At 33.6% G+C, this 27,437-nt stretch overlaps 1 protein-coding gene across 4 annotated transcripts in view; it reads right to left on the bottom strand.

The window, feature by feature from the left end:
• LOC100373611 (uncharacterized) overlaps positions 1 to 27,437 on the bottom strand; it is a 101,644-nt gene that overhangs the window by 7,819 nt on the left and 66,388 nt on the right. For all 4 annotated transcript variants that reach the window (XM_085506976.1, XM_085506975.1, XM_006813966.3 and 1 more), the window contains 9 exons: positions 26,266 to 26,385; positions 15,229 to 15,337; positions 15,023 to 15,128; positions 13,787 to 14,034; positions 7,085 to 7,193; positions 1,991 to 2,176; positions 1,457 to 1,658; positions 774 to 981; positions 93 to 234 (listed from right to left, as the gene is read on the bottom strand). In XM_085506976.1, the coding sequence (XP_085363102.1) occupies positions 93 to 234; positions 774 to 981; positions 1,457 to 1,658; positions 1,991 to 2,176; positions 7,085 to 7,193; positions 13,787 to 14,034; positions 15,023 to 15,128; positions 15,229 to 15,337; positions 26,266 to 26,385 (1,430 nt within the window). The remainder of the gene's footprint in view (positions 1 to 92; positions 235 to 773; positions 982 to 1,456; positions 1,659 to 1,990; positions 2,177 to 7,084; positions 7,194 to 13,786; positions 14,035 to 15,022; positions 15,129 to 15,228; positions 15,338 to 26,265; positions 26,386 to 27,437) is intronic.

Below are 27,437 nucleotides of genomic sequence, written 5' to 3' on the forward strand. Positions count from 1 at the left end.
TATAAAAGAACATGTGGATTTTGTGAAACGTGGTGTTAGTTATCACCGGTAAATTTTGTTATTATGGAAACATAGCAAATTTGTTTACTCACAGAACCAAGTTCAGCGTTGGAGAAAACTCTCATGATGTCATCATCAAATGCATCCACAGTTTTATACTGCCCTGTCATGATGTTCTGTTCAACTGTATTGAGATCTATGGGATCCGATATCTTCTCATAGTAATCAGTATTCCTATAGAAAGTAATTATATCATGATTATAAAAAGTAAGATAACAATGTGATTTTACTTAATTTTCAACTCACTTGTCCGAAATACATGTTGCTTGTAATTCATTTGACAAAATGGCAATTTTATATGTCCCGGGCTTTAGAACTACCCATTCACTCAGCCAAGTCCTAAGATAATAATAATGTCATATCTCTGGGAAATCTCATTTTGGTCACAATAGTTTCATTCATAATTTACCCTAAGATAATAATAATGTCATATCCCTGGGAAATCTCATTTTGGTCACAATAGTTTCATTCATAAGTTACCCTAAGATAATAATAATGCCATATCCCTGGGAAATCTCATTTTGGTCACAATAGTTTCATTCATAAGTTATTATGACATCTTAATTCAGTTAATATTTTTCTGGCCGTAACAATTTTAACATACTACTTGTTACACGTATAATATTGTTTGATTATAAACATGTGACTAATTTCACTACATGCCATGTTGGAATATACAAAGTAGTCTCAAACGGAATTTGTCGAAACTGTACCTTTTCTTTGATGGTAAATTCATAAGTGGTGTGGCTATGAGATGTCCATCTTGATCTTTAACTTCACAGATCGTTGTAAATATATCTTTAAACACTTGGGCTAATTTAGCAATTTTTGTAACTTCAATATTTTCTTCTGCTGCAGCTAGTCTCCGTGTTCTCACTGATCGTGACGTTTTCAGTGCGGTGAACTGAGCCATGAACACATCTGAGGAAAGAACAATTTCAAAGTTGGAAAAGTTGGAGCGCATGGATCGACAGTGTGATATTTCAAACATGTCCTCTGTAAGAAAGCACATGTATGCTAAATACCGGTGTATGGTGAGAATTGTTAGATACAACGACGAAGGTTAAGACTGTATTTGCATTGTCGGTATCAACAACAACAAAGTCATAGGCTAACACTGTATACATACCATAGCAATTTCATCTAAACAAAACAAGAATATTTACTTGCATTTTGTAAATTACATGGAGCCAATATAAAACATTATGCCATGATTAAGTGCTTTTGTTTTAGAAAATGATATTAAACTTTAGGAACAGTAAAAATGTCACTAGTGTTCTTAAGGCTTGGAAGTCCTAGTGACTTATGTGAAGTGTTCCTGTGAAAATTTTCAATATGTAAAAAATACTGACAGCAACAAATGTAACTCTCAATTATAAATGCAACACTGACTCACCGCGACCACTTTCTTTGAGCATTCCATTTGGCCCATTATTATTCTTGGCTTTCAGTAATCTTTCTTTCATTCGTTTGACTTTTTCAATGTTTCTTAGCAAGAAAATGTGGTTATCAGCCGCCATATTCATCTCTCTGACAGAGAGTGGTTTAGGCAGGTGGATTTGCTGAGGTTTCATTGGGCTCTCATCTCTCCTGTACTCCTGTAGAGACAATATTATTGAATTAACAAAGCTGATGTGATGACCAACACGCAATTTACTCAAAATTGTGGGTGGACACCAATCATGCTGCCATGAAAAATGAAAAATCAATGTCTCCAATGTTTATTGAAGTGTTCTCCCAAGGTCTCCTGTGTCCAATATATACAAAGAAAAGTGAATTTGACATCAATAACCTAGAACACATTCAGTGTTGGTGATCTGGAATACAGCTTTTATTTTATTTTATCGTTTTCAGTGCCAGATGCATAAAAAATGGAGATTATTGTGGTTAAGCTAGGGCAGAAGGCAGTAGAACTCCAAGTTTCTCTTACCCGTTTCTTGATAGTTTCTTTTGATTTTCGTTTATCTTGATCTTTAGGTGGTCTTCCAACTCTTTTCGTAGTCTTGCCTGATGCTGTCTTTTTGTCTTTCTTGAATGCGCCATTGACTCGTTGTTGAGCCTGTGATTTTCCACCAATAAAACCTCTACATTTATCACTACCACAACAGCACTCTTGCTGCAATAATAAAACAATCATAATGAGGGATATGAACAATCTAATTAATGCAAGGTGACCGAGACCATTATCAACGAGTGGGTGTGGTCAGGTGGGTAGGTTTGTAGGTAACACAGCATTGAGTGGGTGTGGTCAGGTGGGTAGGTTTGTAGGTAACACAGCATTGAGTGGGTTTGGTCGGGTGGGTAGGTTTGTAGGTAACACAGCATTGAGTGGGTGTGGTCAGGTGGGTAGGTTTGTAGGTAACACAGCATTGAGTGGGTGTGGTCGGGTGGGTAAGTTTGTAGGTAACACAGCATTGAGTGGGTGTGGTCGGGTGGGTAAGTTTGTAGGTAACACAGCATTGAGTGGGTTTGGTCAGGTGGGTAGGTTTGTAGGTAACACAGCATTGAGTGGGTTTGGTCGGGTGGGTAGGTTTGTAGGTAACACAGCATTGAGTGGGTTTGGTTGGGTGGGTAGGTTTGTATAGGTAACACAGCATTGAGTGGGTTTGGTCGGGTGGGTAGGTTTGTAGATAACACAGCAATGAGTGGATTTGGTCGGGTGGGTAGGTTTGTAGGTAACACAGCATTGAGTGGGTTTGGTCGGGTGGGTAGGTTTGTAGGTAACACAGCATTGAGTGGGTTTGGTCAGGTGGGTAGGTTTGTAGGTAACACAGCATTGAGTGGGTTTGGTCGGGTGGGTAGGTTTGTAGGTAACACAGCAATGAGTGGATGTGGTCGGGTGGGTAGGTTTGTAGGTAACACAGCATTGAGTGGGTTTGGTCGGGTGGGTAGGTTTGTAGGTAACACAGCAATGAGTGGTTTTGGTCGGGTGGGTAGGTTTGTAGGTAACACAGCATTGAGTGGGTTTGGTCGGGTGGGTAGGTTTGTAGGTAACACAGCATTGAGTGGGTTTGGTCAGGTGGGTAGGTTTGTAGGTAACACAGCATTGAGTGGGTTTGGTCGGGTGGGTAGGTTTGTAGGTAACACAGCAATGAGTGGATGTGGTCGGGTGGGTAGGTTTTAAGTAACACAGCAATGAGTGGATGTGGTTGGGTGGGTAGGTTTGTAAGTAGCACGGCAATGCTCATACAGTTACTGACGCAGATAACAATGGCGTTACTCAGAATATTATGCTATCGTAATCTTATTTATGTATTTTCAAAATGAGCTTTCAGTTGAGACAACAAATATTAGTATGAATGCATCATTGCAATCCACACTAAAAATTCTCCACAAAAAATAGTTGCGAACATTTTTCCCCAACGCATACTGTGAACAAGCATAAAATGGTGACATTGAACATGAATGTTATTGTTTGTTGAAACATAACATCAGGGATAATTCACAAGTGTTAATGGTATGCTCAGTCATATATAACTAACTACATCAATCCTTGACATTATGATTTATTAGTTATTAGTTAGAAATACATATTTTCTTATCTTGCACATTTATCTCTACAAAAACAGTGCCCAGCTAAACTTGTTAACATGTTTGATGTACGTTTTATTTAACAATGAACAATGAACAATGAACATACAACTTATGTACCTAATACAAACCACACCCTGACTTAGAAACCTTGAATTTATTTTAACAGTTACAATAATGTAACTGTACATATTCGTAGATCTCATCTAAGCGACGTCAAGCGTCAATGTATTTGAGGCAATCATCTTAATATGAAATGACCTGTGACACAACATTAATGCAATACATCATGTCTAAACATCTCTCTCTCTTATGACAATATGATTACAAATTGTGAATCACAGAAACCAATTACATTTATATGCACACAAATTAATTTAACAAATTTAAATAATATTTGATCTAAATCTGAATTCATTGACAAGATATCTCAAATGTTTGTTTAATATTACGATAACCGCCAGTCCGATCTCATTAACAAAATGAAATGTATGATCATGAGCGATTCCATAACTGTTTATTTCTTCCCTGAATAAGGCAATTAATATTAAACACTTCTTACTTTTCATTTGACAAGTTTCTTTACACTATTTCCAAGCTTGCTGCATTGTCAACATTGTTTTTCTAGGAGGGCCAACAAAATCAAGATCTAATTACAAGCTTTACGATGAAGGTTATACTGCTTTGTCTCACTATTTCTCAAAATGCAATATTAAACATAAATGTGGTAAACAGGTGTCCATCCCAGGACCTTCTAATAAAGGTATATAAATAGGGGAAACTATTCTCAAAAATGACTAACTCCTGATAATTTATTGTACATGTACACTTTCGCCAGATTATCTCTATAGTAACTCGCCTCTTACCAGAACAGTAAATACTTCAAAACAAATGCATCTAAATAGCAAATGAACTGTTAGTACGATTAAAATAAATAAAATATTCTCAATATTTAGAAATCATATTAGATACCTGACTACTCTTTATTTTACAGCACTAACGTTTCTTTAATATGCAGTTACTCCAAATATTTTGTTTGAGCTTGTCGTCTATTACGCTAGTAGTTTCGAATAAATAATACAATCACTTATTCATAAAGTTCAAGCTCTTTCATTAAATGACGTATCACCAAGATCACTGCCACGAAAATATCGCAAATATTACACAGCCCACTGGGTACTAAAACATCACACGAAAAACTACAATTTTCCAAAATCCAAACAGAGAAAATGTTATTTGTCAAGAAAAATATCATGACCATTGAAAAGATTTTTTTCTGCACTACTAATTATTAAGATTGTGAAATCCTACCCACAGGCTAACTGGCTAGCAAGTACTGACGTCATCAACATGCATTCATACGTCTTTATACAGCACAGCCTGACATCTAACAAGTAAGATAGCTATAATGGTTTGGCCTCTTCAAATTTTACACCTTGTCATGTCTCAAAAAATAACAGAGCTGTTTTCAGATGAAGGAAAAACGAAGTTTTGATTGACCAGTATGGTTGAATGTAATCATTTCACTTCCTGTATTCAATTGGCAGTGTAATTTACCAACACTCGATGTTATTAAGAAGATGGGTTTCAGGAAATTGAGTCCTGTGATTTCTAAGCAGTTGCGCTACAGTTAAATCTCTGTCGCTAAGAGGTATACTGCTATTTCCTGGATAAACATAACCTTTGGCTTCACTTACTATTAAAACGGATATCACCATCTAACATAAAATCAAAATGTAGATTAAAATCTTTCATGAACATTAAAAAAAAAACAGTTTTGGGATATGAAAAGAAAGTTAACAGATAGGATAAATGTTTTAGTATATGCGATTAAATGTCAGAAAAAACATCAATCAAAATTTTAAATCATCAAATTTAAAAAACAATCTAATAAATAAAAGACAGATAAAATTATTGATAATGTCATTATTTCAAAACAAGTAAAAACCTGAATAAACAATTTATTGACGTTGATGACAGTCATTTTTCATATTAAAGGTAAATACTGAATTACTTCATCTCGTCTTGACCCAAATGCAATATTTAGATAAACGAAGGAGTAGATCGTTTTCTATTTGCATAAAATAGTATATTGAGGAGTATCAACAGCAAAGGATACAGGTGAATGAAACAAACAAATTGTTGATTAGGTCAAAGTTTATATATCACAGTACAGTACAGTAATGGGGCAGTCTATAATAATAAATTGTTCATTTAATGCTGTGTTGTATGCCAACCTTCGTATTCACCAAGAATTGAATTCATACTTAGCGGTAATAATTTAATTGAATTCATTAATTTTTTTCGTTTACTACTTCACATAAATATAAAATTACGTTTAACACATTTGTTCTATTGCAGAAAATAAATACTCTTAAGAGTGCAACAAATAACAGGATTAGTTTGGCCCATTTCCAATACAACCCAAAGCGATACGGCTCAGGTTCACCTTCACAAGAAATGTGCTTTTAATTCAGTAATTTGCAAATGGTAATGTTTTAAGGTAGAGATGCAGTTTACCTGACAGTTATTTTAATTAGTTAATTAGGAAACCAAGATGACCTCCATTGTCCACAAAACTATATATTTTCAGGAAAGCTTATTGTATGAATTTTAAAATTTTGTTAGTATTTTTTTTTTATGGACACTGTAGTTTGGAATATGCACAAAAATGTGCTTTTTTGGTCAAAAGTGATTTTAAAAAAATTAGCTTCTAAACCATGCTTCTGTTTTCTGTCAAAATTAGTTTCTGGGTACATCTGTTTACTATGAAGAAAGCGCCGTCTTGAAAACTGTCTACCAGTTGTCAATTTTGCAGGGCAGCAGCTCAAATTTCACTACTTCAAGTTTATGCATAAATTAACACCCAGGCTAGTTGTCTGTACGATTGTTGTAACACTATTCAACCAAAAACAATGCCCCGACGGCGTTTTGAAGATAAACACATTGTCAATCATTTGTGAAAATTTCAAAACAAAAGGTCAAAGCGTCTAGGAGCTATTTTTTTTTAAAGTTCTGAGATGTGCACTAAAAAGAAGCTGAGATAATTGCTAATTTGCATAACAATTCACTCAGTAAGAAGTTTGCTAATGCTCATAATTAAAATGGCTGTAACAGTTCTAAATTTAAAACTATTATCTTTTTGTAAAAAGTTAAATATAGTGCATAATATGGAGATCCCGTCATAACTTTTTGCCACCATGTTTCTTTTTTATTATTTATGTACAGCCTTGCTAAATCTTGCTAAGCATTCAAAAGAGGGAACGTTTGCACCTGTTATCTATATTATAAAATCTTTTTATGAGTATGTTCCACTATTCACAATTCTACAAAATTTCAACAGTCTATAGCCAAGACTGCTTGGATAATAAAAAGCAAAAAAAAAAAAATTCACTCCCAAGTGCCTACAAACCTGCATATCTACCTTAAGCTTAAACAATAAAAACAAAAGTCGTTTCATGAAGAAATGAAAGTGTAGATAAAAGATTGGTACCTGAGTTTCCAAATTAAATGCATGGAAATTATAGTCATAAGTCAGTTCACTTCCTGGCTGAATGTCTTTAAGAGCAAACAAACCAATTCTGTACACACCATTGACAGACCTATAAGATATAATTAGTAAAAACATTGAACTTCATCTATGAATAAAAGAATACAAACTGAAACAAGTCATTGAAAATGACATAGTCCCCGTTAAATGTTTGAAAGTTCTCTTTGTGCTCGTCATATTAAAGCGGAGGGGTTGTCGCGAGAGTGTCCTTGAAACTTGAGTTCCAAGTGGCGTATACAACAGATTGTTTATTTACATCAAAACCCGTGTTCCGTGTAATAGTAATATAAATAAAAACGGCCATTATTCGGCCATCTTTGATCTGATTATGAAACACACTGATATGTATATGATGTATGTGCCAAATTCGAATGAAAATGGTACATAAATTGTGGAAATATAGTAGTACGGACAAAAAGTCAGATGGCTGTCAATCGGCCATCCTTGACTAGAATTTGAAACAAATTGTCATGGACATGCATCCTAACATGTATAAAGTACATCATGTATGTGCCAAATTTGAATGAAAACTGACAAGATACTGCATAAAATCTTTGATCCAATTGCGAAATAAATCGTCATGGACATGTATCCTAACATGAATAATCTATTTACCAAGTTTGAATGACAACTGACAAAGCATGTCCAAAATACAACATTTTACAAAAAACAAGATGGCTGCCAGTCAGCCATTTTGAATCGAATCTCTAAACCACTGCATGTGCATATGTCCCACATAAGATACTAGGCACATGCAAAAAATGAACGAAATCGGTCCACAGGATTCTGAAATATGACTCTGGACAGACTGACGCACGGACAGACGGACGGACACACGGACGGACGTACGGACGTACGGACAGACGGACGGACACACGGACGGACGTACGGACGTACGGACAGACTCAGGAACTCACGAACGGTCAGAGACATGTATCCTTGCATGTATGATCTATGTACCAAATTTGAATGAAAACTGACAAAGCATGTCCAAAATACAACATTTTCAAAAAACAAGATGTCTGCCAGTCGGCCATCTTTGATCCAATTGTGAAATAATTCGTCATGGACATGTATCCTAACATGTATAATCTATGTACCAAGTTTGAATGACAACTGACAAACATGTCCAAAATTCAACATTTTCAAAAAACAAGATGGCTGCCAGTCGGTCATTTTGAATCGAATCGCTAAACCACTGCATGTGCATATGTCCCACATAAAGTACTAGGCACATGCAAAGAATGAAAAGAATCGGCCCAAGGGATTCTGAGATATGACTGCAGACGAACGCACAGACGAACGAACGGACGGAGACCGAATTATAAGTCCCCGTTTTCGGACTTCGTCCGAATGGGGACTAATAATATCTAGAAAACAGCAATGGATTAGTTAATCATGTTTAATATATACAGGGATATCATGGATCATGAACAATTTGTATCATCCAATGAAAATGTAACACTCAAATATACTCTCTCAATCTCAGTGAAAATGACAGATTTTGTCATCTAATCTTAATCTAATAAAAATGTTATATTTTGTCCATTCAATCAAAGTGCATAATGACATTTGGTGTAAAATCTATGAAATAAAATGTTACATTTACATCTTAATCTTAGTGAATGTTATATTTGTCTTTTCAATCCAAGAGAAAATGTTATATTTGTCTTTTCAATCTAAGTGCATAATACTGTCTAAATCTATAAAATGAAAATGACATATTTCATCTCAATTGGTTACATCTCACAAAGTTAATGGAAATGAAATGTATGGTAGAGACAAAGACGTGAAAGCTTCATTTGAGTCATAAATATACATGTATGAATCATCCATCATCTCTATATGATTCATACATATATTATATTCAGGCGATAATATCAGCAAATAGTAGCCGATTACAATTTAATATAAGATAGTTTTCTGAAGTACCATATTTCCATTATAAGATGCACCCCTTCATATAAACCAGTTTCAATCATTCTCGCATGAAAGTCAATCTTATTAAATATGATACATATTTTTTAAATTTAAACAATATTTATGATACTAGTTTTCAGCGGGAATACACAAGAATTTTTCAGCATTTTAGTTCAATAATACATATGTACCTTCAAATTTAGTGCCAGAATTTGTTATTATTATTACTGTATTGTTGGTTTGCTTTAATAAATGCACCTAGATGTGTTTCTAATAGAATATGGTAGAACAGACAATCCACATGAAAGTTGTGCTAACACATAGCTAGAATGCAACTGGTCCACACAAATGCATTTTATCTCAACACCCCCAAACATGAACATGAATAAAACGCATTCATTTTGTCACCATAAGATTATCATTTTAACTGACGTAAAATAAGGCAATTACAGAAACATATAAAAACAGTACTGTGTAGTAGACTAAATTTAATCTATCGTAATTAATAAAATAAAAATAAATATTATTTTTACAAGATTATCTAAAATTGTAGTAATGTGTACAGCACAAGTTCCTGTATAAATTATCTTCGTATTAAAAAAGTTATCACAAATTTGTGATTTTATTTTTCAGTGTTGACGAAATTTGCTGCAGGCGGCATAGAGACCATTCTCTGTAACATTGAGAAGACCTCCCTTTTATATCACAAGTCAAAATCTGAAAGCCCCTTCAGGTACTCGGTCGTTGTAAATAGACAAGGAGCAGGCTGTGTAGACAAAATACAAATTCCCACGAGTACACCTAAAGGCCAAAGAAGGCAATATTGTTGCAAACCGCCTACATCATATTATTTTGTAATCAAATTCATTTTACACGTGCGATAGAAAAAACCTTTGAGAGAAGCAACATCTAAAAGTTGCTGATCAACGAACAAAAAAAATGAAATAAAAGGTCAAGTATATTATTCTCAGCTCTTAACTTTTAAATATCATGGTGCAGAGAGAAGAATATTATTAGTCTGTAGTTTTCCAAAAATAAGTATTATTGTCACGTAAAGTACATGGCGACATCTAGTCTACAGAATATGATTTATAGCTAATTCATTTCAGGAGAGTGGATGATGGAAAACAACGCGACTCAATCGTTATTGCACAGTTTTGTATTTAAATCAACAATACAAACCCAATGTCTAGCTACTGCACTGCGGATCAAACAATGCCATTTTCCTGCAGTTGTCGTGTCCAATTAAAATTTCTAATTACATTTAAGTTGGCACTGGACTCATTACAAATGTACAGAAATATTGGGAAATATTGTAGCAGTAAAGATTTCACTTGAGTGACATTTTGTCCTTGCAAGCGATATCACATTATCAGACAGCGTACATCTCTTGTGGCGTTTCTAGTAAGCTGTATTCGGTTATCTATCAGAAAACGCATTTTCTGTTGAACAATATCTTCTAATTGTAATTTGAAGCAAGAAATTCACAGAGTGTATCTTCAGCTTGTAGATTTCATTTCACCTGTTGGCAATTCTCGAACAAAGATATCATACTTTGTAATAATAATCGCTTCCATCCGTTCACACAATTTTGAACATAACACCTAAGCACACGTAGTTACAAAACAGTGAACAAAAACGCCATGAAGCGGAAGGAGACAGAATTGAAGGTACACAAAATCCACACTGTAATGCAGAGATCAAAATATAATGAAATGCGAGGATCGATAAAATAAAAGATCCAGTGGCACAGTATGATATATTACTGGTAGAATTAAAAGACCAGTCAAGCAGCATATAACATACTGTGAAATATTTCATTTTAGCTGGAATTAATTTTCGCTGAAAAGGCATTTTGGGTATTTTGTATGGAATTTATTTTCACTGATTTTTGATGAGTTGAATGTGAAATATAAGGAAAAAAAGCATATTCGCTGGTTTTTATTTTCACGGATTCATCCCTTCAGCGAAAATAAGGAAAATAAATTCCAAGCAAAAATAAAGTATTCTACAGTATAGCATACAGAAAACCTACTCAAACAAAAGATTTAACTATATACAATGAAACTACAGTTTAATATTTCCTCTCATTTTTAAGGATACATGTTCGCTTGACGTATTATTATTATTAGAAGAGAAAAGCACAAATTAGTCTCAATAATTGTTTCAAGCAAGTCAGAAAGTGGGACACATGATTTCAAGTCTGTTACTATGGTGATGTATTCTTGTTCACAACAAGCTTACAAATGCAGCCTCATTTCTCAAACTCCCTGTCCCTTCCCCCTGAACAAACAACCTCAGTGTAAACACCCCCCTCCCCTCAAAGTTGGACAATCCACTTTCGTTAACAGCAAGACTTAAAGTACCTGTTACCCATTATTTGACCCCCAACCACCATTTGATGCCAAGATTTAACTTTCAAGAAAAACAGCTCATCAAGGACGTATATATCTCGAGGCAAAAATCCAGTAAAATATAGTAATGATCCCAATAACTAGTCATGTGACAACTGCTGTGTGACTGCACTGTGGTGTACAGGCTATCCATTATTACATCAAATCAAACAAAAAACGATTCATTCTGATTTACAGATAGCAATAGAAAACAATTCTGAACAAATCCAACCAATTAGGGTTGGGGATTTACCAGGAAATATGCATAGCTTACAACTATACTGTAAAATCTTTAATTTTCACTGCTAAGGATTATTATGATTGAAAGAGGTTATGTCACTGCTACAAAATTTGGTCATTTTCACTTAATTTTGTAATATTAATAAAGCGGCTTTATACACAGTAGTAGTCAACAAAATATAAATCAGTTATACTGAAGGGACTGCAAATAATTTGTGGACAGCCGCAGGAAAGAAAATTTCCTGAAAACCGCTACCAATGAAATTCACCACAAAGCACAGAATTGCATGAACACATCAATTTAAAACATTCATTGCTTTGAATGGATTAGGAATTCACATGATTTTAAAGTTTAAAACAGTTCTCTGTATTTTAGCTTTATTTATTGTCACATTCAATTAGCTTATATCAGATTTGGTTTGTTAAACGATTAAATAAAATGGCTGACAACTATCTGTGGGGTAAAAAAACACATCTGTGTAATTGATTTCCCTTTCCTTTTCAATTCAGATTTTTCAATTGATTTGAACACCCCCAAACACTACACTGCGGTTTCATTGAAATGCGCAGAAAATAAACTACGATCAACCTCTTCAACATAATCCTTTAAACTTCTTCTTTGTCCGCCAATTTACTGACAAAGGACAGTTATGCGATAGTAAATTACCAGTGTGTGTTTTTCTCCCTTTGTATCGCGATTTCAATAGTCGTGGGTCACATTTGCGGAGCACCTGAAAATGTGACTCAGGCGAAGTTTGACAGTTCCCTTTGTGTGGGTTGACAAAGGCCACCACTTAGTAGAAGAAATCTTATTAATTTTGGCCTGTGTCATCTGCCTGTGAGTAGATACTTAGCCCTGTCACTTGGTATTCCCTGTAGTTTAATGATCACTACATCTATGTCAATTCGACTCTGTCATTCATCATTAACCCATTCAACCCTTACTAGTAGAACAAGAATATTAATTAACCCTATGTGTGCCATCATTTTTTCAGCCAAGACTCCAAATTTTGCACATATTTAAATATTTTCATATGATATTTCTGTTGATTTTGAACAAAATGTAAATAATTAAAAATGTATTTTCCTTGCCTACAAACAAAAGTGTTGAACAAAAATTGAAAAAAATCAGGTCGGTTTATTCTAAGAATTTGTGACTAAAGGTGACTTTGGTTAAATTAAGGTGATTTGATATGCTAGGATTTACAATAAATAGCATTATCAAATCAAACACCGCAACGCACTTAATAGTATGACACGACATGAAGCAAAAACAGTCATCCCCTTCATTAAGGCGGTATCTTTTTGACGATATTTAAGTTTCAACAATTCAGCATTTAATGGTTTCTCACCTAAAATTAATTAACTTTAAGGGCTATTATTTTTAATGCCACAATAAAATCCCTCCAATTCCAATCCAAAGCTGTATTTCCGGTTGGTATTAAGAACAGACATCTCGGTAAATTCATACTGAGCGTAACATGCCTTCATCTTTGCATGATCCAAGCATAAACACCATTTTTTATGTTACAATTACACTCTAATTCTCACGATATTTGTGTGGGCACATACAGCATTCAAGATACTCCAAAGAAAAGGCAGCATTCACAATAATCTGCAAAAATTCTTTAAGTAGTTGATGTAAACGACTACAAATAACAGATTTGCGATTCTTGACAATATCACTGTGATGGCTGAGGCGTGGGTGTACTGGTGCAGAAATCAGAGGAAACTCGCGACAGGAAATTATAAACCGATGTTACCCACGAAAAGCAATCATTAAAAAACAACTGCTTCATACTTCACGATTATGACGCCTGAAAATTATACTAATTCAGTATAGATGGGCTAGGAATGGTTTACAAAAATGTATTCGGGTTATCTAGGTATGCTACAGTCAAGATAAAGGCAATTTCTAGAAATTAAAAAAAAAAAAAACAGCAATATTGCAACAGACTGAGATCATATCAGGTAAAAAATTTTTTTTTTAAATTCAACTGCTGAAAATACAACACTGTTGCTATGGTTTCCATGGTGGGCGAATTTATTATAGCAAAAGGGGTGGGAGGGTTACATAGGAAGAAACACTTACCATTTCTGCATTTCACAATTGGGTTCACAACTGTGGTTTACAAAGCGCCCTTCACATCCCATTCGGTATCCATCAATCACCATTCCACTATTGAGATTTAAACAGTAATGATGACGACGATTCTGATAATTTTTCATGGCACGTTGCCAAAATTCATTCTCGCTGACCACCTCCCCGACATATTCCAAGATGAACTGTCCACTTTTTATGGCATCTTTTGTTCGGATTCCCCATCCTCTGTTTTCAGTCTGCAAAAAAAAATAGAGAACATAAATCCATCAAGTCAATTTATGTAAATTGCTCTGTAAATATGCAACATTTTATGAAAATCAATGACACTGTGTCATACAACCCCAAAACCATTTTCACTGACTCGCGCAATTTGTTTCATGCAAATTAAAACTGTTTACAGTATTTGTCCTCATGTTAATGTTGTAAAATTTCATGGGACATGAGATTCATATGATGCGGTGAGATTAATCTATTTTGGTGTACTCTCACAATGCGTATTCAGCGCTCAAAACAGACAACATTTCTTTGACGCCTGCTGGGCTACCAGTTTTAAAAGCAGGTTGTCCAATATTATATAGGTACTATATTGGGTAGTCCATCTGGTTTGATATGCACTTTATAGAACAATGCAAACAAATATGGGCACAAACAAACAAACAAACAAACAAATAAATAAACAATGTAACATTGCTCAATTAATGTAGGACACCCACAAAATGGTGACTGTAAAAACAGTGAGTCATTATTTTGTAAATTTCTGGTACCCCGGTTGGGCTAGTAGCTCTAGGAAAAGAGATTTTGTCTTTGTGCCTTAAGTAACAGATAAGTAACAGAGTCCACATATTTAAGATATGTTACTCATAGAACAAATACAAAGGATAAAAAACTGTAATTTACACATTTTGGTGAAAGTGAAAGTTAAGTTTGAAATGCATCGATGACAAATACTTAGTCTATCTGACCAACACACATTGTATAAATGATTAATATAAACAGACTACAGTCCATATTCAGTACCTGCAGCATAACCATACAATACAGACCGAACACACAACCTAGCTCCCCTAGCCCTAGCTCCCCTAGCCCTAGATGTGAATCGCAATTGCACTTTACAATACACTTTTTTGTTTTTCTCGTTCCAAATTTCTAAACACAACCAATTGAAATGGCATGATTGGTCAATAGTGTTTTTCAGATGTTGAGCTGGGAACTGTTAATACTTACAGGAAGTCTTTCTAACGTTGTAATCCATTCGTGTTTCTGAATTGACATATTAGAGCAGTGGTCACCACAGGGACACAGATTAGGTGAGCATTCAGTGAATACCATTCTACAATTAGTACAAAAAAATTATTAGAAATTTTACACTGTATGATTCATGAATTCCATAACATGGTTTCATACTAGTATTTTATGCAACTTGTACTTACTTATTAATACAGTCATCACCACAACCTCTATCAATACCATTGGTTGGTTTCATACAATTACAGCTAACTGCTTCTAGACCAGAATACGGTTTCACATCAACATAAATATCTGAAAAAAACAAAAAAAATTTATTGAAAAGTTTATTCAGCAATTGACACCCTCACTGGATTTTGAGACCCTAGGAACGTTTCACACTGCAAATATTGTAACAATAGTAACATACAATATTGATTGCGACATATTTGAATATCAGAATATTTATGTATTTTCATTTACTGATACTTCAAAAGTGCCCTCTCCTGTAAATACATACTAGTAGTTGGAGAAGGGAAGCCTCATGGCATATAAGCTTTCATATTTGAATGGTGATTGCGCCATCTAGTGTTGACCTTCTGAAACAGGTCTATTTGAGTTTCAGTTCAGGGATCATTTATATTAGGAACTTGTTCTCTTCTAGACATGCTGGTGGCCAGCAAAAATAACAAACAATTGAAAATAGATGAATACAAAAAGAAAAAGATCTTGAAATTTCATGACAGTCTAATATTTGTTACACTGAACAGAGGAAATACGACATGAATTAAACTTTCCAAGTGTTTGGTTGATTATTGTTTGATTTAAATCTTTCCCAATGATGCAATGGAAGGAAAACTTTCCGAAGTCATATGCATCAGAAATTAAGTTGCTTCCCTACTTTGCAAAGGTGTAAAACATAACAGCCATAACAATGTAAAAAAATAAAATGTGCGCATTCATTCATATATTCAAAACATTGAATCCAAGAACAGACTAAAAACATAAATGTGTTCATGTGATGCTGTTTTAGACATAAAACATGCGATATATTTATATTAGATATCCTGCCCTTACATTCCCACCCATTTTATTTTGAGTGTACTGGGAGGTGTTATTCCCTAGACAAACACATAATACATGTATACAAATGCTACGTACACGTTATGGGATCTCGGCACGTGCCAAAATTTGTATTATTCCGTTGCGTTTGCAAACCCACTCAGAAATCATGCCCTCATTCTTCGATCTGTTATTTGACCAAAACATGGTAATCGACACGAATATTATAATAATAATTGCTATATTGCAATTATATCCAATTGCTGTTATGGTATTTTTTACGAGTCATCGTGCACAGGAACAGCAAAGAAGATTCAAAAACAATTATTTTTTCGGCCCCAAGCACATATAGTTTTTTTTCGGCACATGTCGACTTGTTCCCGACTGTTCACACACGTTTCGGCACATGCCGACTTGGTCCAGAGTTTCGGCAAATTATTGAAAATGAAACAGCTTGATACTTTTTAACACTGAGGCGAGTCTAGATCTTGACAAATCAGAATAGTTTGAAAATAATTCCTCACAAGACCATCTAAATCATATATTTGTTCTCTTTGTAATACCATGTAAATTGATATTCTAATACAAGAAACCGCAAATCAGTAGCCGAGTGAAAAAACCTAATACTGAGCACTTCACTGAGTAGTTTCTAAGTAAATCTGATACTGGAAGAACCCATTAAAATATCACCATCTCAAATTAAGACCAATTACATGGAAAGTCAGAGATATACAGTGACAGTGTTACCAATTTTATTACTCATTGCTGTTAGGATCGTTCTCATCTGTCAAATTTCATCAGGATATTGATATAGCTATAATATTAGTCAGCCTGCCTAAGTGATTGAATGTAATTCAATCTCTCTCTTAATATGAATTTTTAAAATCAAAATAATGTAAACTTCACTGTGAGGTCAATAGATTTATTTTAAAGAAATTGAGACAAATGACAGTTGAAATGTAAATACTATTGTCATCTTGTTATAAAGCGTCAAAAGGTTTTTGTTTAATATTATCGCATCACCTGCTGGCAGTCTCTACGGGTAGGCGAAATAAATTGAAAATAAAAACACCATCAGGCGATGTACTACCACAGTTGATTTTCAGCTTTCTGGAAAATTAACTACACCATCAGCCTCCACATTACGACTACAGCATTTACTCTATCAGAAACACATTGCACATTTTCCAAGTATGCTAGATCATTAAAATATCATTATTTTGACCAAATAAATGCCTGTCTTTTACGTAATGACATATACTACTGGGTAAATCAAAAGCTTGTACTGTGATTTAACTTAATATATCAGCAGACTACAAGCAAAACATGTTTTTTTTTTTCGAATAATAAAAAGTAGTTCATGATCGTCCAGGACTTTTGCAAATATTGTTACGAATGCCATAAAATCATCAAATCACAAAAACTTCTAGCAGTAAAAATTAAGTTGTTTACTGTATATTCCACCTGACTGCTTTGGTGTGGATCATATTTATCGGGTCTTTTCTTCACATTTCTAGCAGTCCAAAGTCGATTACGAGAAATTTTGGCCGTTAACTAGGATATGTACGCAATACAGAATACCAAAGTTCAACAATATATAATCTAATATTTAATCATTCCTCACTTTCATTATCACTCACATCAACACTTGACAGAATCAGACGACAAATTTGTTACTAGGTGGGACAGAATTTGAGAACAAGATAAAGGTACAGCAACAAGTGTAATCCATTACCTGCAAGTTCAAACTCACTTGAAAGAAACCAGAAATGAGTAGTTTTATATAGAAACAGATGGTGGGAGTTTTTTTTAAAACACACAATTTAATAGATGACGGAAGACAGCCCTCCCAACACCTCAGAATACATTTTTATTCAAATTTCCATGGATGAAAAAAAATATATATATTTTTTTTAATTAATAATAGCATCATAAATATTCTACAAAAAAAAAAATTCACATCGATATTATTACTCAATTTTGTTCAAGGTAAACATATTCCATAAGGATTACTTTTAATTCTAAGACAACATTTATTTCAGGAATGTGTGCAAACAGCAATCTACGTTTGAATATTAGTCGCGAGGTCTGTATTGTTGAGATAGTTGATTATAACCACCAAGCTTCATCTCATGAACATCCCCTGCTTAGTCCCTTAACACAAATTACTACACAAAATACTGCAGGGAACCAAATTATAATAGTTGTCATGATTACGGAATTCTGCTAATCTTAGAACTGACGTAATAATAGAAAGCTGTTTGCTGCATGCAAAACAAATCAAATGTGAATAACGTGCGTGTCTGATGATGATCTTTCAAACCCAAACTGCGCGTGGCTTTTGTAAAATTTGTTGTGAATTCCAAGAAAGTTTACTGCATGAAAAAAAAATCCTTTACAAAACATAAACTTTAATAAGCCTATTTGTTTGTCTGAATTGAAAGTCTTTATAAACAATTATAATAAACGCATAATGTTATTACAGTTAGAAATAGCAAGTAGTCATATAATTTTGTGTACAATTATAATATTTTTAATAATATTAATCTATAAGCAGGGTCATATGCTTAAAGAATTATCAAATTAAAAATAATAATTTCAGATTATAGCAAAATTACTCGTTCATCTAACACTGAAAAATTGAAACTTGTTTCCATGGAAACAACTAGAAATGGCAGCCATTTTGTGTGAAAGGAAAATGGATCAAAGTTAAATATGTTAGAAGCTGTATTCAATTTTTTGTTTCACCTATTACATATATTCAATATGATGTAACCATGGAAACAAATTTCTTGGAACACTAATATTTTAACTGAAAGCTTGTCTTTAATTCACAAGGGGAATGTAGGCAAACATAATTTCATTATGTCACAGCACACCAGAGTTTGCACAAATTTATTAATCCAGACATGCTAGTAACAATGTTCAGCCATTTCTGTCTGTAATATAATTGAAGACAAACTGTGCAATTTATAAAATTTACTAATTTGCACCTTTTATATATGAAATATAAATTAAAAACACTTTCCTCTATGACAAATCCCCAGAAGAAAAGCAGTAGTACAGCTATTGTGGGAGATAACATTCTACCACCAGAAACAACATTATTATTTGAAATAATCATGAGCCAAAATTTCACTAAAGCAGTGAAACATTTCGTGATTTTCCTTGACCTCAAAATTAACTAAAATCAAAATTTATATCAATATTATTATACAATAAAAATACAGGTTTGAAAAGTCACAAAAAAAATCAATTCATAAAAGCCAGTCTGTCATTACGATCGCATGCAACACAATTCAGAATGTTCAAAAGACCCGAGGCAATTGTTGTAAAATTAAAAAAATTTCAATACGAAATACAACCTATTAAAAAGGTTATAAATTTTTACAGACGAAATTTGATGAATTGAAACAGTAGTTTATGAGAAGACAAATTGTGATAAATATCATTTGTTTTGGATGTAACATCACACACAGGTGACAATAATAAATAGGTTATTTATATTTCCATCAAGCGTAGCTAATCAACATATATAAAAAATAAAATAAACAAAACGTACATTTCCTTCGTTTTAGTATCTGTTTATTACCTTGCGAGCAGTTGTGATGCAACATTTTGAGATAAAGCATTAAAATTTACTGATTGGCATTCATTTTATTAATATAATAGTGAGATTAAAAGCGAGAGGTAAAACGCATTCAATCTGTTACTAATGGGCTGTCCTTTATTTGTACAAATGCTTTATTTAAAAAAAAAAACGACTACATATGATGTTATCAATCATAGTCACAATGCCATTATGGCCTCATTTCCAATTCAAATTTTATAATCCAGAATATATATTGACTCTTTGTTTTCTGCTACACACCACACTGTTCTGTCAAACAGAATAAAATCAACTAATATCAGATATGACAGTTTGAACAAAATTCATTTTATTTTAATATTTACCAATTAAGCAGCCTGGGGGAGGGGGCGTGTCAATATATTCAGAGTACTCAACATGATTCGAAGCTGAACTCTAACCTCCCTTTTTTTTTTGCCATATATTTTGTTATCTCAAAAGAAAATCAAGATATTTTCTAAGACAAGCCTGTCGATTATTACCTAGTAAAACCTGACCCATGGAGCAAAATTCTAGCATATTCTGTATCAATTTTCAGTATCAGTATAGTAATCAGCATAGAAATTATTCTCTAAATTCATGATTTCATGTAAACACATATTATCAAAGATGCAATATGGTCGAAAACATGTAATTTTTAATACCACTGTTCAACTCTTCATGTCTATGAATGCATTATATTAAGATTTAATATAACCTAAAAATTAGCACAGCACAGCAGAGTATACATTTGATGAAACAATGAAATTATCTAATACGAAAGTGCACTTAAATTTTTTTTTTGTCATCTAACAAATACTATACAGTGAGCTGAAAAACTACTATTTTTACTTTACGATAAATCATACTAGTAATCCACTTTGTTCAACATGCAGTATCTAAGATATTAAAAAATGTTTGTTTTTGACCATACTGATATACCATACTTAAAATCATAAAATTAAATTTATTAGAAAATCTGTTAAAACACAGATGTGTTTATGGATAAGAGGCAGGAGTGGTATGCATACCTGTTCACAACCGACAATGATGTCTTTTTTAAGCAAAACAGATGGATTAAGACTAAATATTGATTTCTTCACAGCCTCATACATTTCTGCAGACTGATATCGCATGCATAGCACGGATTTAGGGGAAAAAAATGTGTTGTATAATAAAACAGTTTATAATTTGTACAACAATGAACTCTAGTAATAAGCAAGCAAGCAATGACTGGACAACAAACAAGCAGAAAAAAAACACAACCAAGCTATAACCCACTTTACTAACAAGAAGAAAAATGAACCAAGCAATTACTGGACAAAAAGACAATTCACGATGGAGATTACAACTTCATAATACTAACAGGAATAAATATCAAGCAGGCAGTGACTGTACATCAACCTGACTTTTGACGGAGCTTACAACTCACATGAGCAGGAAAAATAATTTCTCATGAAAAACAACACAGAATTATCATACATTTTTTTTTCGTTTTTCATCCAATTGCCTATTATTATATACATATGCTGCAATGAGGTGGCTTAATGGGAAAGTGATGACAGCTAATGAAATATCAAAGTAGGTACCATCAACTATTTTCCTCTGAGATGTTTTTTTTTGTTTTTTTCATCCTTGATATCATTCTCTATGGCACTTACACATTAACATCAAAGAACACCTCTCGACTTTCAAACCATCTAGTGACATTTGGGGTAATTCGAACAGCATTTACATCAATGATATTTCATATTAGAATTATTGTAACAATAAATAAATCATAAAATGACGTACTGCGGCAGCTGCACCAGTACTCCGTCATTTAAACCACCTACTATGAAATTATTAGATTATGCAGAAAGGCGGCTCAATAACACATACATTTTACATCAAATGTACATGATATGCGACATCTCAAATGTATGACAATCTCGGATTGAGTAGGCAAACAAGTCAACGAGACTTAATTACAAAAGATCTGCCTGATCCAAAAAGATCTTGTTCATGATCTACCATCCCGGGGATCGTCAAGAGATAATGGCCGATTTTCCTTGACAGTGTGTTTCTTCAATGTTTTCATACGATTACAGTAATTGAGCTCAGGGTATAAACATGCCTTAATTCCAAATGCCAACCTGGATGACCTCCGTAGGCATTTTTGCCAAGCACACACATGAATAGAAATCTAGCTTCCAGCTATTATTATTCATATCATATCATCGGTACAGTGGGGTGGAAATAATGATGTTCATTACTTCCCGCCTCCCACCTGGGCTCACATCAAGTATGTAAGGAATCACTCTTGACAGCCAATAAAGCAAAGCAATAGAACTCACTGAAATATCAATATTTGTCCCTGGGGATCAATTTCCTAACATTCAGGGTTCCAATTAAACCTTTGCTATAGGTTTATCTAGCATACCGCTAACAGCAGTAAACTTTCATTCACACTCTGACAGCAATTATACCTATATACGTTGCAGATTCATACTAATTAGTATAGCTTCATAGACAGAGTGGATTTAAAATGAATACACAAAACATTACATAATGATCCCATGGGTATTATTACTTTGAGATTTTCGCAATCAGCGATGACCAGAATGTGATGAGAAATCAGACAACCATTAATCAGCAGTCACAATTTGCATTTTAGCCTCATCACATATAATAGGTTAAGCAAAAGATGAATAGTTAAAATCAACACACAGTTAGATCTCCAAGTGTTGCTTATGAAAACAGTCTGGACAGGATCATTAAATGACTTTTTAGTCACATCTACTTTATATCGATCTTGGCAATTCTTAATTTCCTCTCGTCCTTGCACACCTCTTTAATTCATCTCAAACTTTCACATAATGATAAAATCACCCATAAACAGCTCTGTGATTAGACTACGCTACTTTCAGTCAATCATGTTGTACAGCAGCTTGGAACGAGTCATTGCCAATTAGGCACATTTTAACGGACAAGTCATAGTATGTTCAGCAATAAAGAACTTCCAATCAGTCATTTTTTTTTAAAATGATGCGTGACACTGTCACACATGTTTAAACAACTCTCAAACACGATTCTCTAACAATATAAACTATTAACAAACATCTCATGTACAGGAATAGCAACAACTTCTTTGTAATTTTATTTAATAAATGTACTGTATTGTTATGTTTTTCTTTCAGCATTCAATCAGTATTAACACAAATCGGTAGAATGAGATACAATGAAATCAATTTCGTACACGTATAGTTTAATGTAAATAACAACCGAGAAGTGATTCAAATCTATTTTTGTAGCTTTCAGCTGACATATCTACCATTTGATATGGTTTGTCCGAAATGCATAATTTTTTTTAGAAACAGACTTTGGCATGTATCAGTCACAGTTATAAATACCGAATTGGATAGAATTACAATTTTCAGCATGCTGTGAAACAACCAAAGTCTGGATATTATTACAATTTTAACAGCTGGACGTGTGTTTTACACCACTGGATGAATTTCCAACAGTGCCATAGTGTTTATTTTTATCAAAATTCTTGCCCCATGCTTACCAAGCCAAGAAGTGGAATACCATACTAATATTCACAGGGTTTGAAAGTTCAATGCATTCTGGTGAAGAGTAGAATAACCCCAAGGTTTTTTTTACAATGAAACGCAAGTACTGAGCATACGTCTGTTTTAATTTAGTACATGTATATATTTATATATATAGCAGTCATCAAAAATAGTAATATTCAAATCGTCACAATATTACAGTTACAAATCAGTGTATCAGCTACAAACTAGCCAGGGTAAACATATCTAGATTTCAGACCATAACAGACAATCAACAGCATCAAAAATCTATGATGATTAGTCTTTAAGAAATAAATCTGACTTTAATACAAAATTAATAGAATAATAATAAGAAAATTCCAAAAGCTTTATTTTTAAGATCAGCAGTAATAGGAAGTACAATTAAAATAATGAAGAGAGGAGATATCTCAAATAGGTATCAACGGTCTTATAGTGAATACATGATTGTAGTCTTTATGTACACATGGCACATATCAAATCACCTTGGGCCCAGGTAAGGTGTTGTACAGTGTTAAAATGTAGTAAATTATTTACCAACTTTAAATTATTTACAAACCTCTAATTACACGCTACACACACAGTCGATAAATTTGTATTTTTAGATTCAGTTGATGGCTTTATTTTTTTTCATGATTGGAGGTTGAGTGGAGGGTAGGAATGGGTAATTTACCTATAATGTCATCTTTTTCATTAAATAACAGTTTTCTCAAAAAACTAGACTTTAGCGAACACTATAAATAATCAACTTTAATAAAGTAAATTCACGCCTAATTTACCATTAACAGTTGACCAACACTTTCCTTTATCACCGATGATATTAACTACACGTACATGTACCTAGCAAAAACAGTAATTGAAATGTTTTGCTGCCTGTAAGGTAAGCTGAAAATGCAATCACCTTCCCTACATAGTTAGCAGGACAGTAAATGGGGCAATAAGATTTTTTTTTTTAAATGTGAACTTTAAACCAAATTCTTTCCTACAAAAAAAAATTAATATTAATAATTTTGTTTCAAGTCGCTCATTTAAGTAGGAGGGCCCCTTCAGGGAAACTCATTTTACCTGCGGTTAGCACACAGGATGAGCACAAACCATGTTCAACAACAAAACGGCACTTTACAAAGAAGGCTAATACGTTTCAAGAGGTTGAAGAGATTTCCAATATCCTTTCACCATACACACATTAAGTAAGCGTAAATTACAAAATCAAAACTGAAAGGGTCTTAAAATACTAAATTTCAGGAAGTCCCCAGCTGTTTATATAATTTTGACAATTACTGAGCATGCTTATATGTTGTAAATAAAATCAGTGAGATAAATCCAGACAGAGAAATTAGATTAGTGTTTGTGACTTGACCATTAGAACCACTCAATGCTGCACTGCACATAACAAAGTAAATCGCATTATACGGTACATCTGCAATTTCATTTCAAGATTGCTCCCAGGGGGAATTTATACAAGCATATTAGCAATCATGAAATACCATAATACTAGCCTACTAGCCTACTAGAAATTCGTTCCAACTCGTGTAACATTCTAAAGCTAATTCAATTTCAGATTTTAATATTCCATATCGAATTATGGGAATTTGATGCAGTGCAAGGCAATCATATTGTATTCTGTTAATATCGTTAGATTAAATTATTTCTAAATGACAATTTGTGTAGATTACTACAGCTTCAATTAGACGAAAGATTGTGAATTTTGAGTTCATTGGTTTATTCATATTTCTCATCTGAATACTAAGAGTTTGTAAACTGATTATAGTGATAAATATACAGACATGTGATTTTGTTTTCCCTTTGAGACATCTAATAAGTTAAATGTGTTTTAATTTCAAAATCATTTACAACAAATCATAAGAACATAGTAACAATAATGATGCCTTGTTCAGTAATAAATATTATTATTATACATGTATCACCGCAATGCATAAGTTACAGTGTGTCGTAATTCCGCGGTATTTTACAGGGTATTTTCATCCTATCATATTAGGAAATGCAATTTCCAAATATGGAATGATTATGCGCGTAAGCTGCCTCTAACAATACAAACAAACATGGCTGCCACCAGGGTTTAAACGGACTTCACACAAAGAAGTTTGCTGATTCTGTTCTAAACATTTTGGATTTTGGCATTCCCATGGTGTATCTTTGGAAGGAAAAGATGTATAATAATACATAATAAGGTTATAACGAGAAGACCTCAAAGTATGCACTTAGTACGCCGCGCATCGACCTCCACTGGGCGTCATCGATACTCCAGCTGTACTGTCTTCATGCATACTTTGAGGTACTCTCGTAATAACCTCATATTATACAACAAGAGATTTCATCCATTCGTAAAATGTTGTGTTGAAAGTGCCTTCCTATTTTAGAAAATGTGCGTAACATTTACATCACAATCAAACATTTTTTTTTAACAGTGGAAGTAGAAGCACTATAGCACCTGACAGAAATACAATCACTGAACGTTTGCACAGCGCAACATGTTTTCCTCTGCCATTTCAGGTTGTGTCCTCATTAAATTATTACTACACAATGTATCACGAGAATACGGCAATATATGCACTCAGCCAGTACAGGAACGCATCAACCTCCACTACATGTCAGTCAATGCACCCAATGTATGATGTATTATTGCATACTTTGTGGTATAAGTCTCACATATTAATTCCAAGTTATTTATCTCCTCATTCAAAGTCAGCAGACTTAAGTGATTATGGCCAGAGTAGTCCATCTAGTAGAGAAATTGATGATTGATACAAGTCTTTGTTTTCATTAATAACTCCATTTGAAATTAAAAATATTTTTTTTAAAAAAGAATTATGATTACTCACTCTATAGTCTAGGTAATTAAATTTTTTAAAAAATAATATGGGAAATCCGAGCACGCATGTAGATTTTGAGAAATATGTAAAGTCAACATGGTGATGCTCCGCATATTTAAATCGCAAACCCAAACAAACAAACACCTTATTAGGTCATGTACAACTTACTTGATCTGATCTTCTTATATTTACTGTCATCGTTTTTAGGCGGCAATTTGTCCATATCGTGGAGCCACCATATATCATAAGGTAATGAAAAATCCACTCTCTTTTCTCGTAAATACTTGCCTGTAGTAAAATCACAAAGAGAATGACTTAATCACAAATACAGTAATGAAAAGAAAGGTTATTTATTAGAAAGGAACTGGAATAAATTTAGATTTCTAGACAGACATTAAGTGAAGTTATATCGTTGTTCCCTCTGCAATATATGATAAGTGCACATGCAATGATTGCTCAGATGTTTTCTGCATAATTATTTTCGCTGATCAGCGATAATAAAAACCATCTGAAAATGTTAATAACTAAGATGTCACATGCAGAACTCGTTAATTTATTATGTGAAATTACTGAACATGCCCAAAATGCTGAAATACCGAAATAGTGTAATTGAAACGAGGGAAAATAAAATGCTTTTAAAGTTAATTGTTTTACAGGAATCAGGTGCACATTTCATTACAGGTACATCTAGACAAATGGAAGAGATTACATAATATGAGTGATGGGGGGGGGGGGGCACAAAGATGCCCTCTGAGCCAATTTGCTGCATTCCCTGTGATTTGGCAACATGTTCATTTCAACAAATCTACACAGAACACAAAAACTTTTGAACAAAAAGACATGAGATAAGACATAAATATTTATTACTCAAGATGAGCTACTATTACAACAAACGCTTCTACGTATTAAACTAGCTTTATATTTTAACAGTAACCAATTGTTTCAGACCTTCTGCTAACTGGTCGTCGCAAAGCAATAATATGTTTAGTATTTCACCCTAGTTAGATGTTATTGGTAAATATCAATCACCAAAATTGAAGATAAAACAACAACAACATAGACAGAACAGCAACAGATGAACGGACCCCCCCCCCACACACACACATATACTTGAATAAGTAAATATGTCCTGTACTGCAATGATGTACTGTAATTACTTGTTGCCAGTGGCTACCGCAAATTTGCATTTTAAAATAGATTCTGGGCACCATTTTGATTTTTATAATATTGTATAAAGTACAGTATGCTTTAAAAATGACACAATTTGAAATCTAAATAAAAGCAATTATTTTTCCTCATGCGTTTTTTTTCCTTCAATGCAAACTGTATAACATTTTCGA

This window comes from Saccoglossus kowalevskii, chromosome 13 (genome assembly GCF_978046115.1).
Source record: "Saccoglossus kowalevskii chromosome 13, keSacKowa6.1, whole genome shotgun sequence".
Classification (NCBI taxonomy): domain Eukaryota; kingdom Metazoa; phylum Hemichordata; class Enteropneusta; family Harrimaniidae; genus Saccoglossus; species Saccoglossus kowalevskii.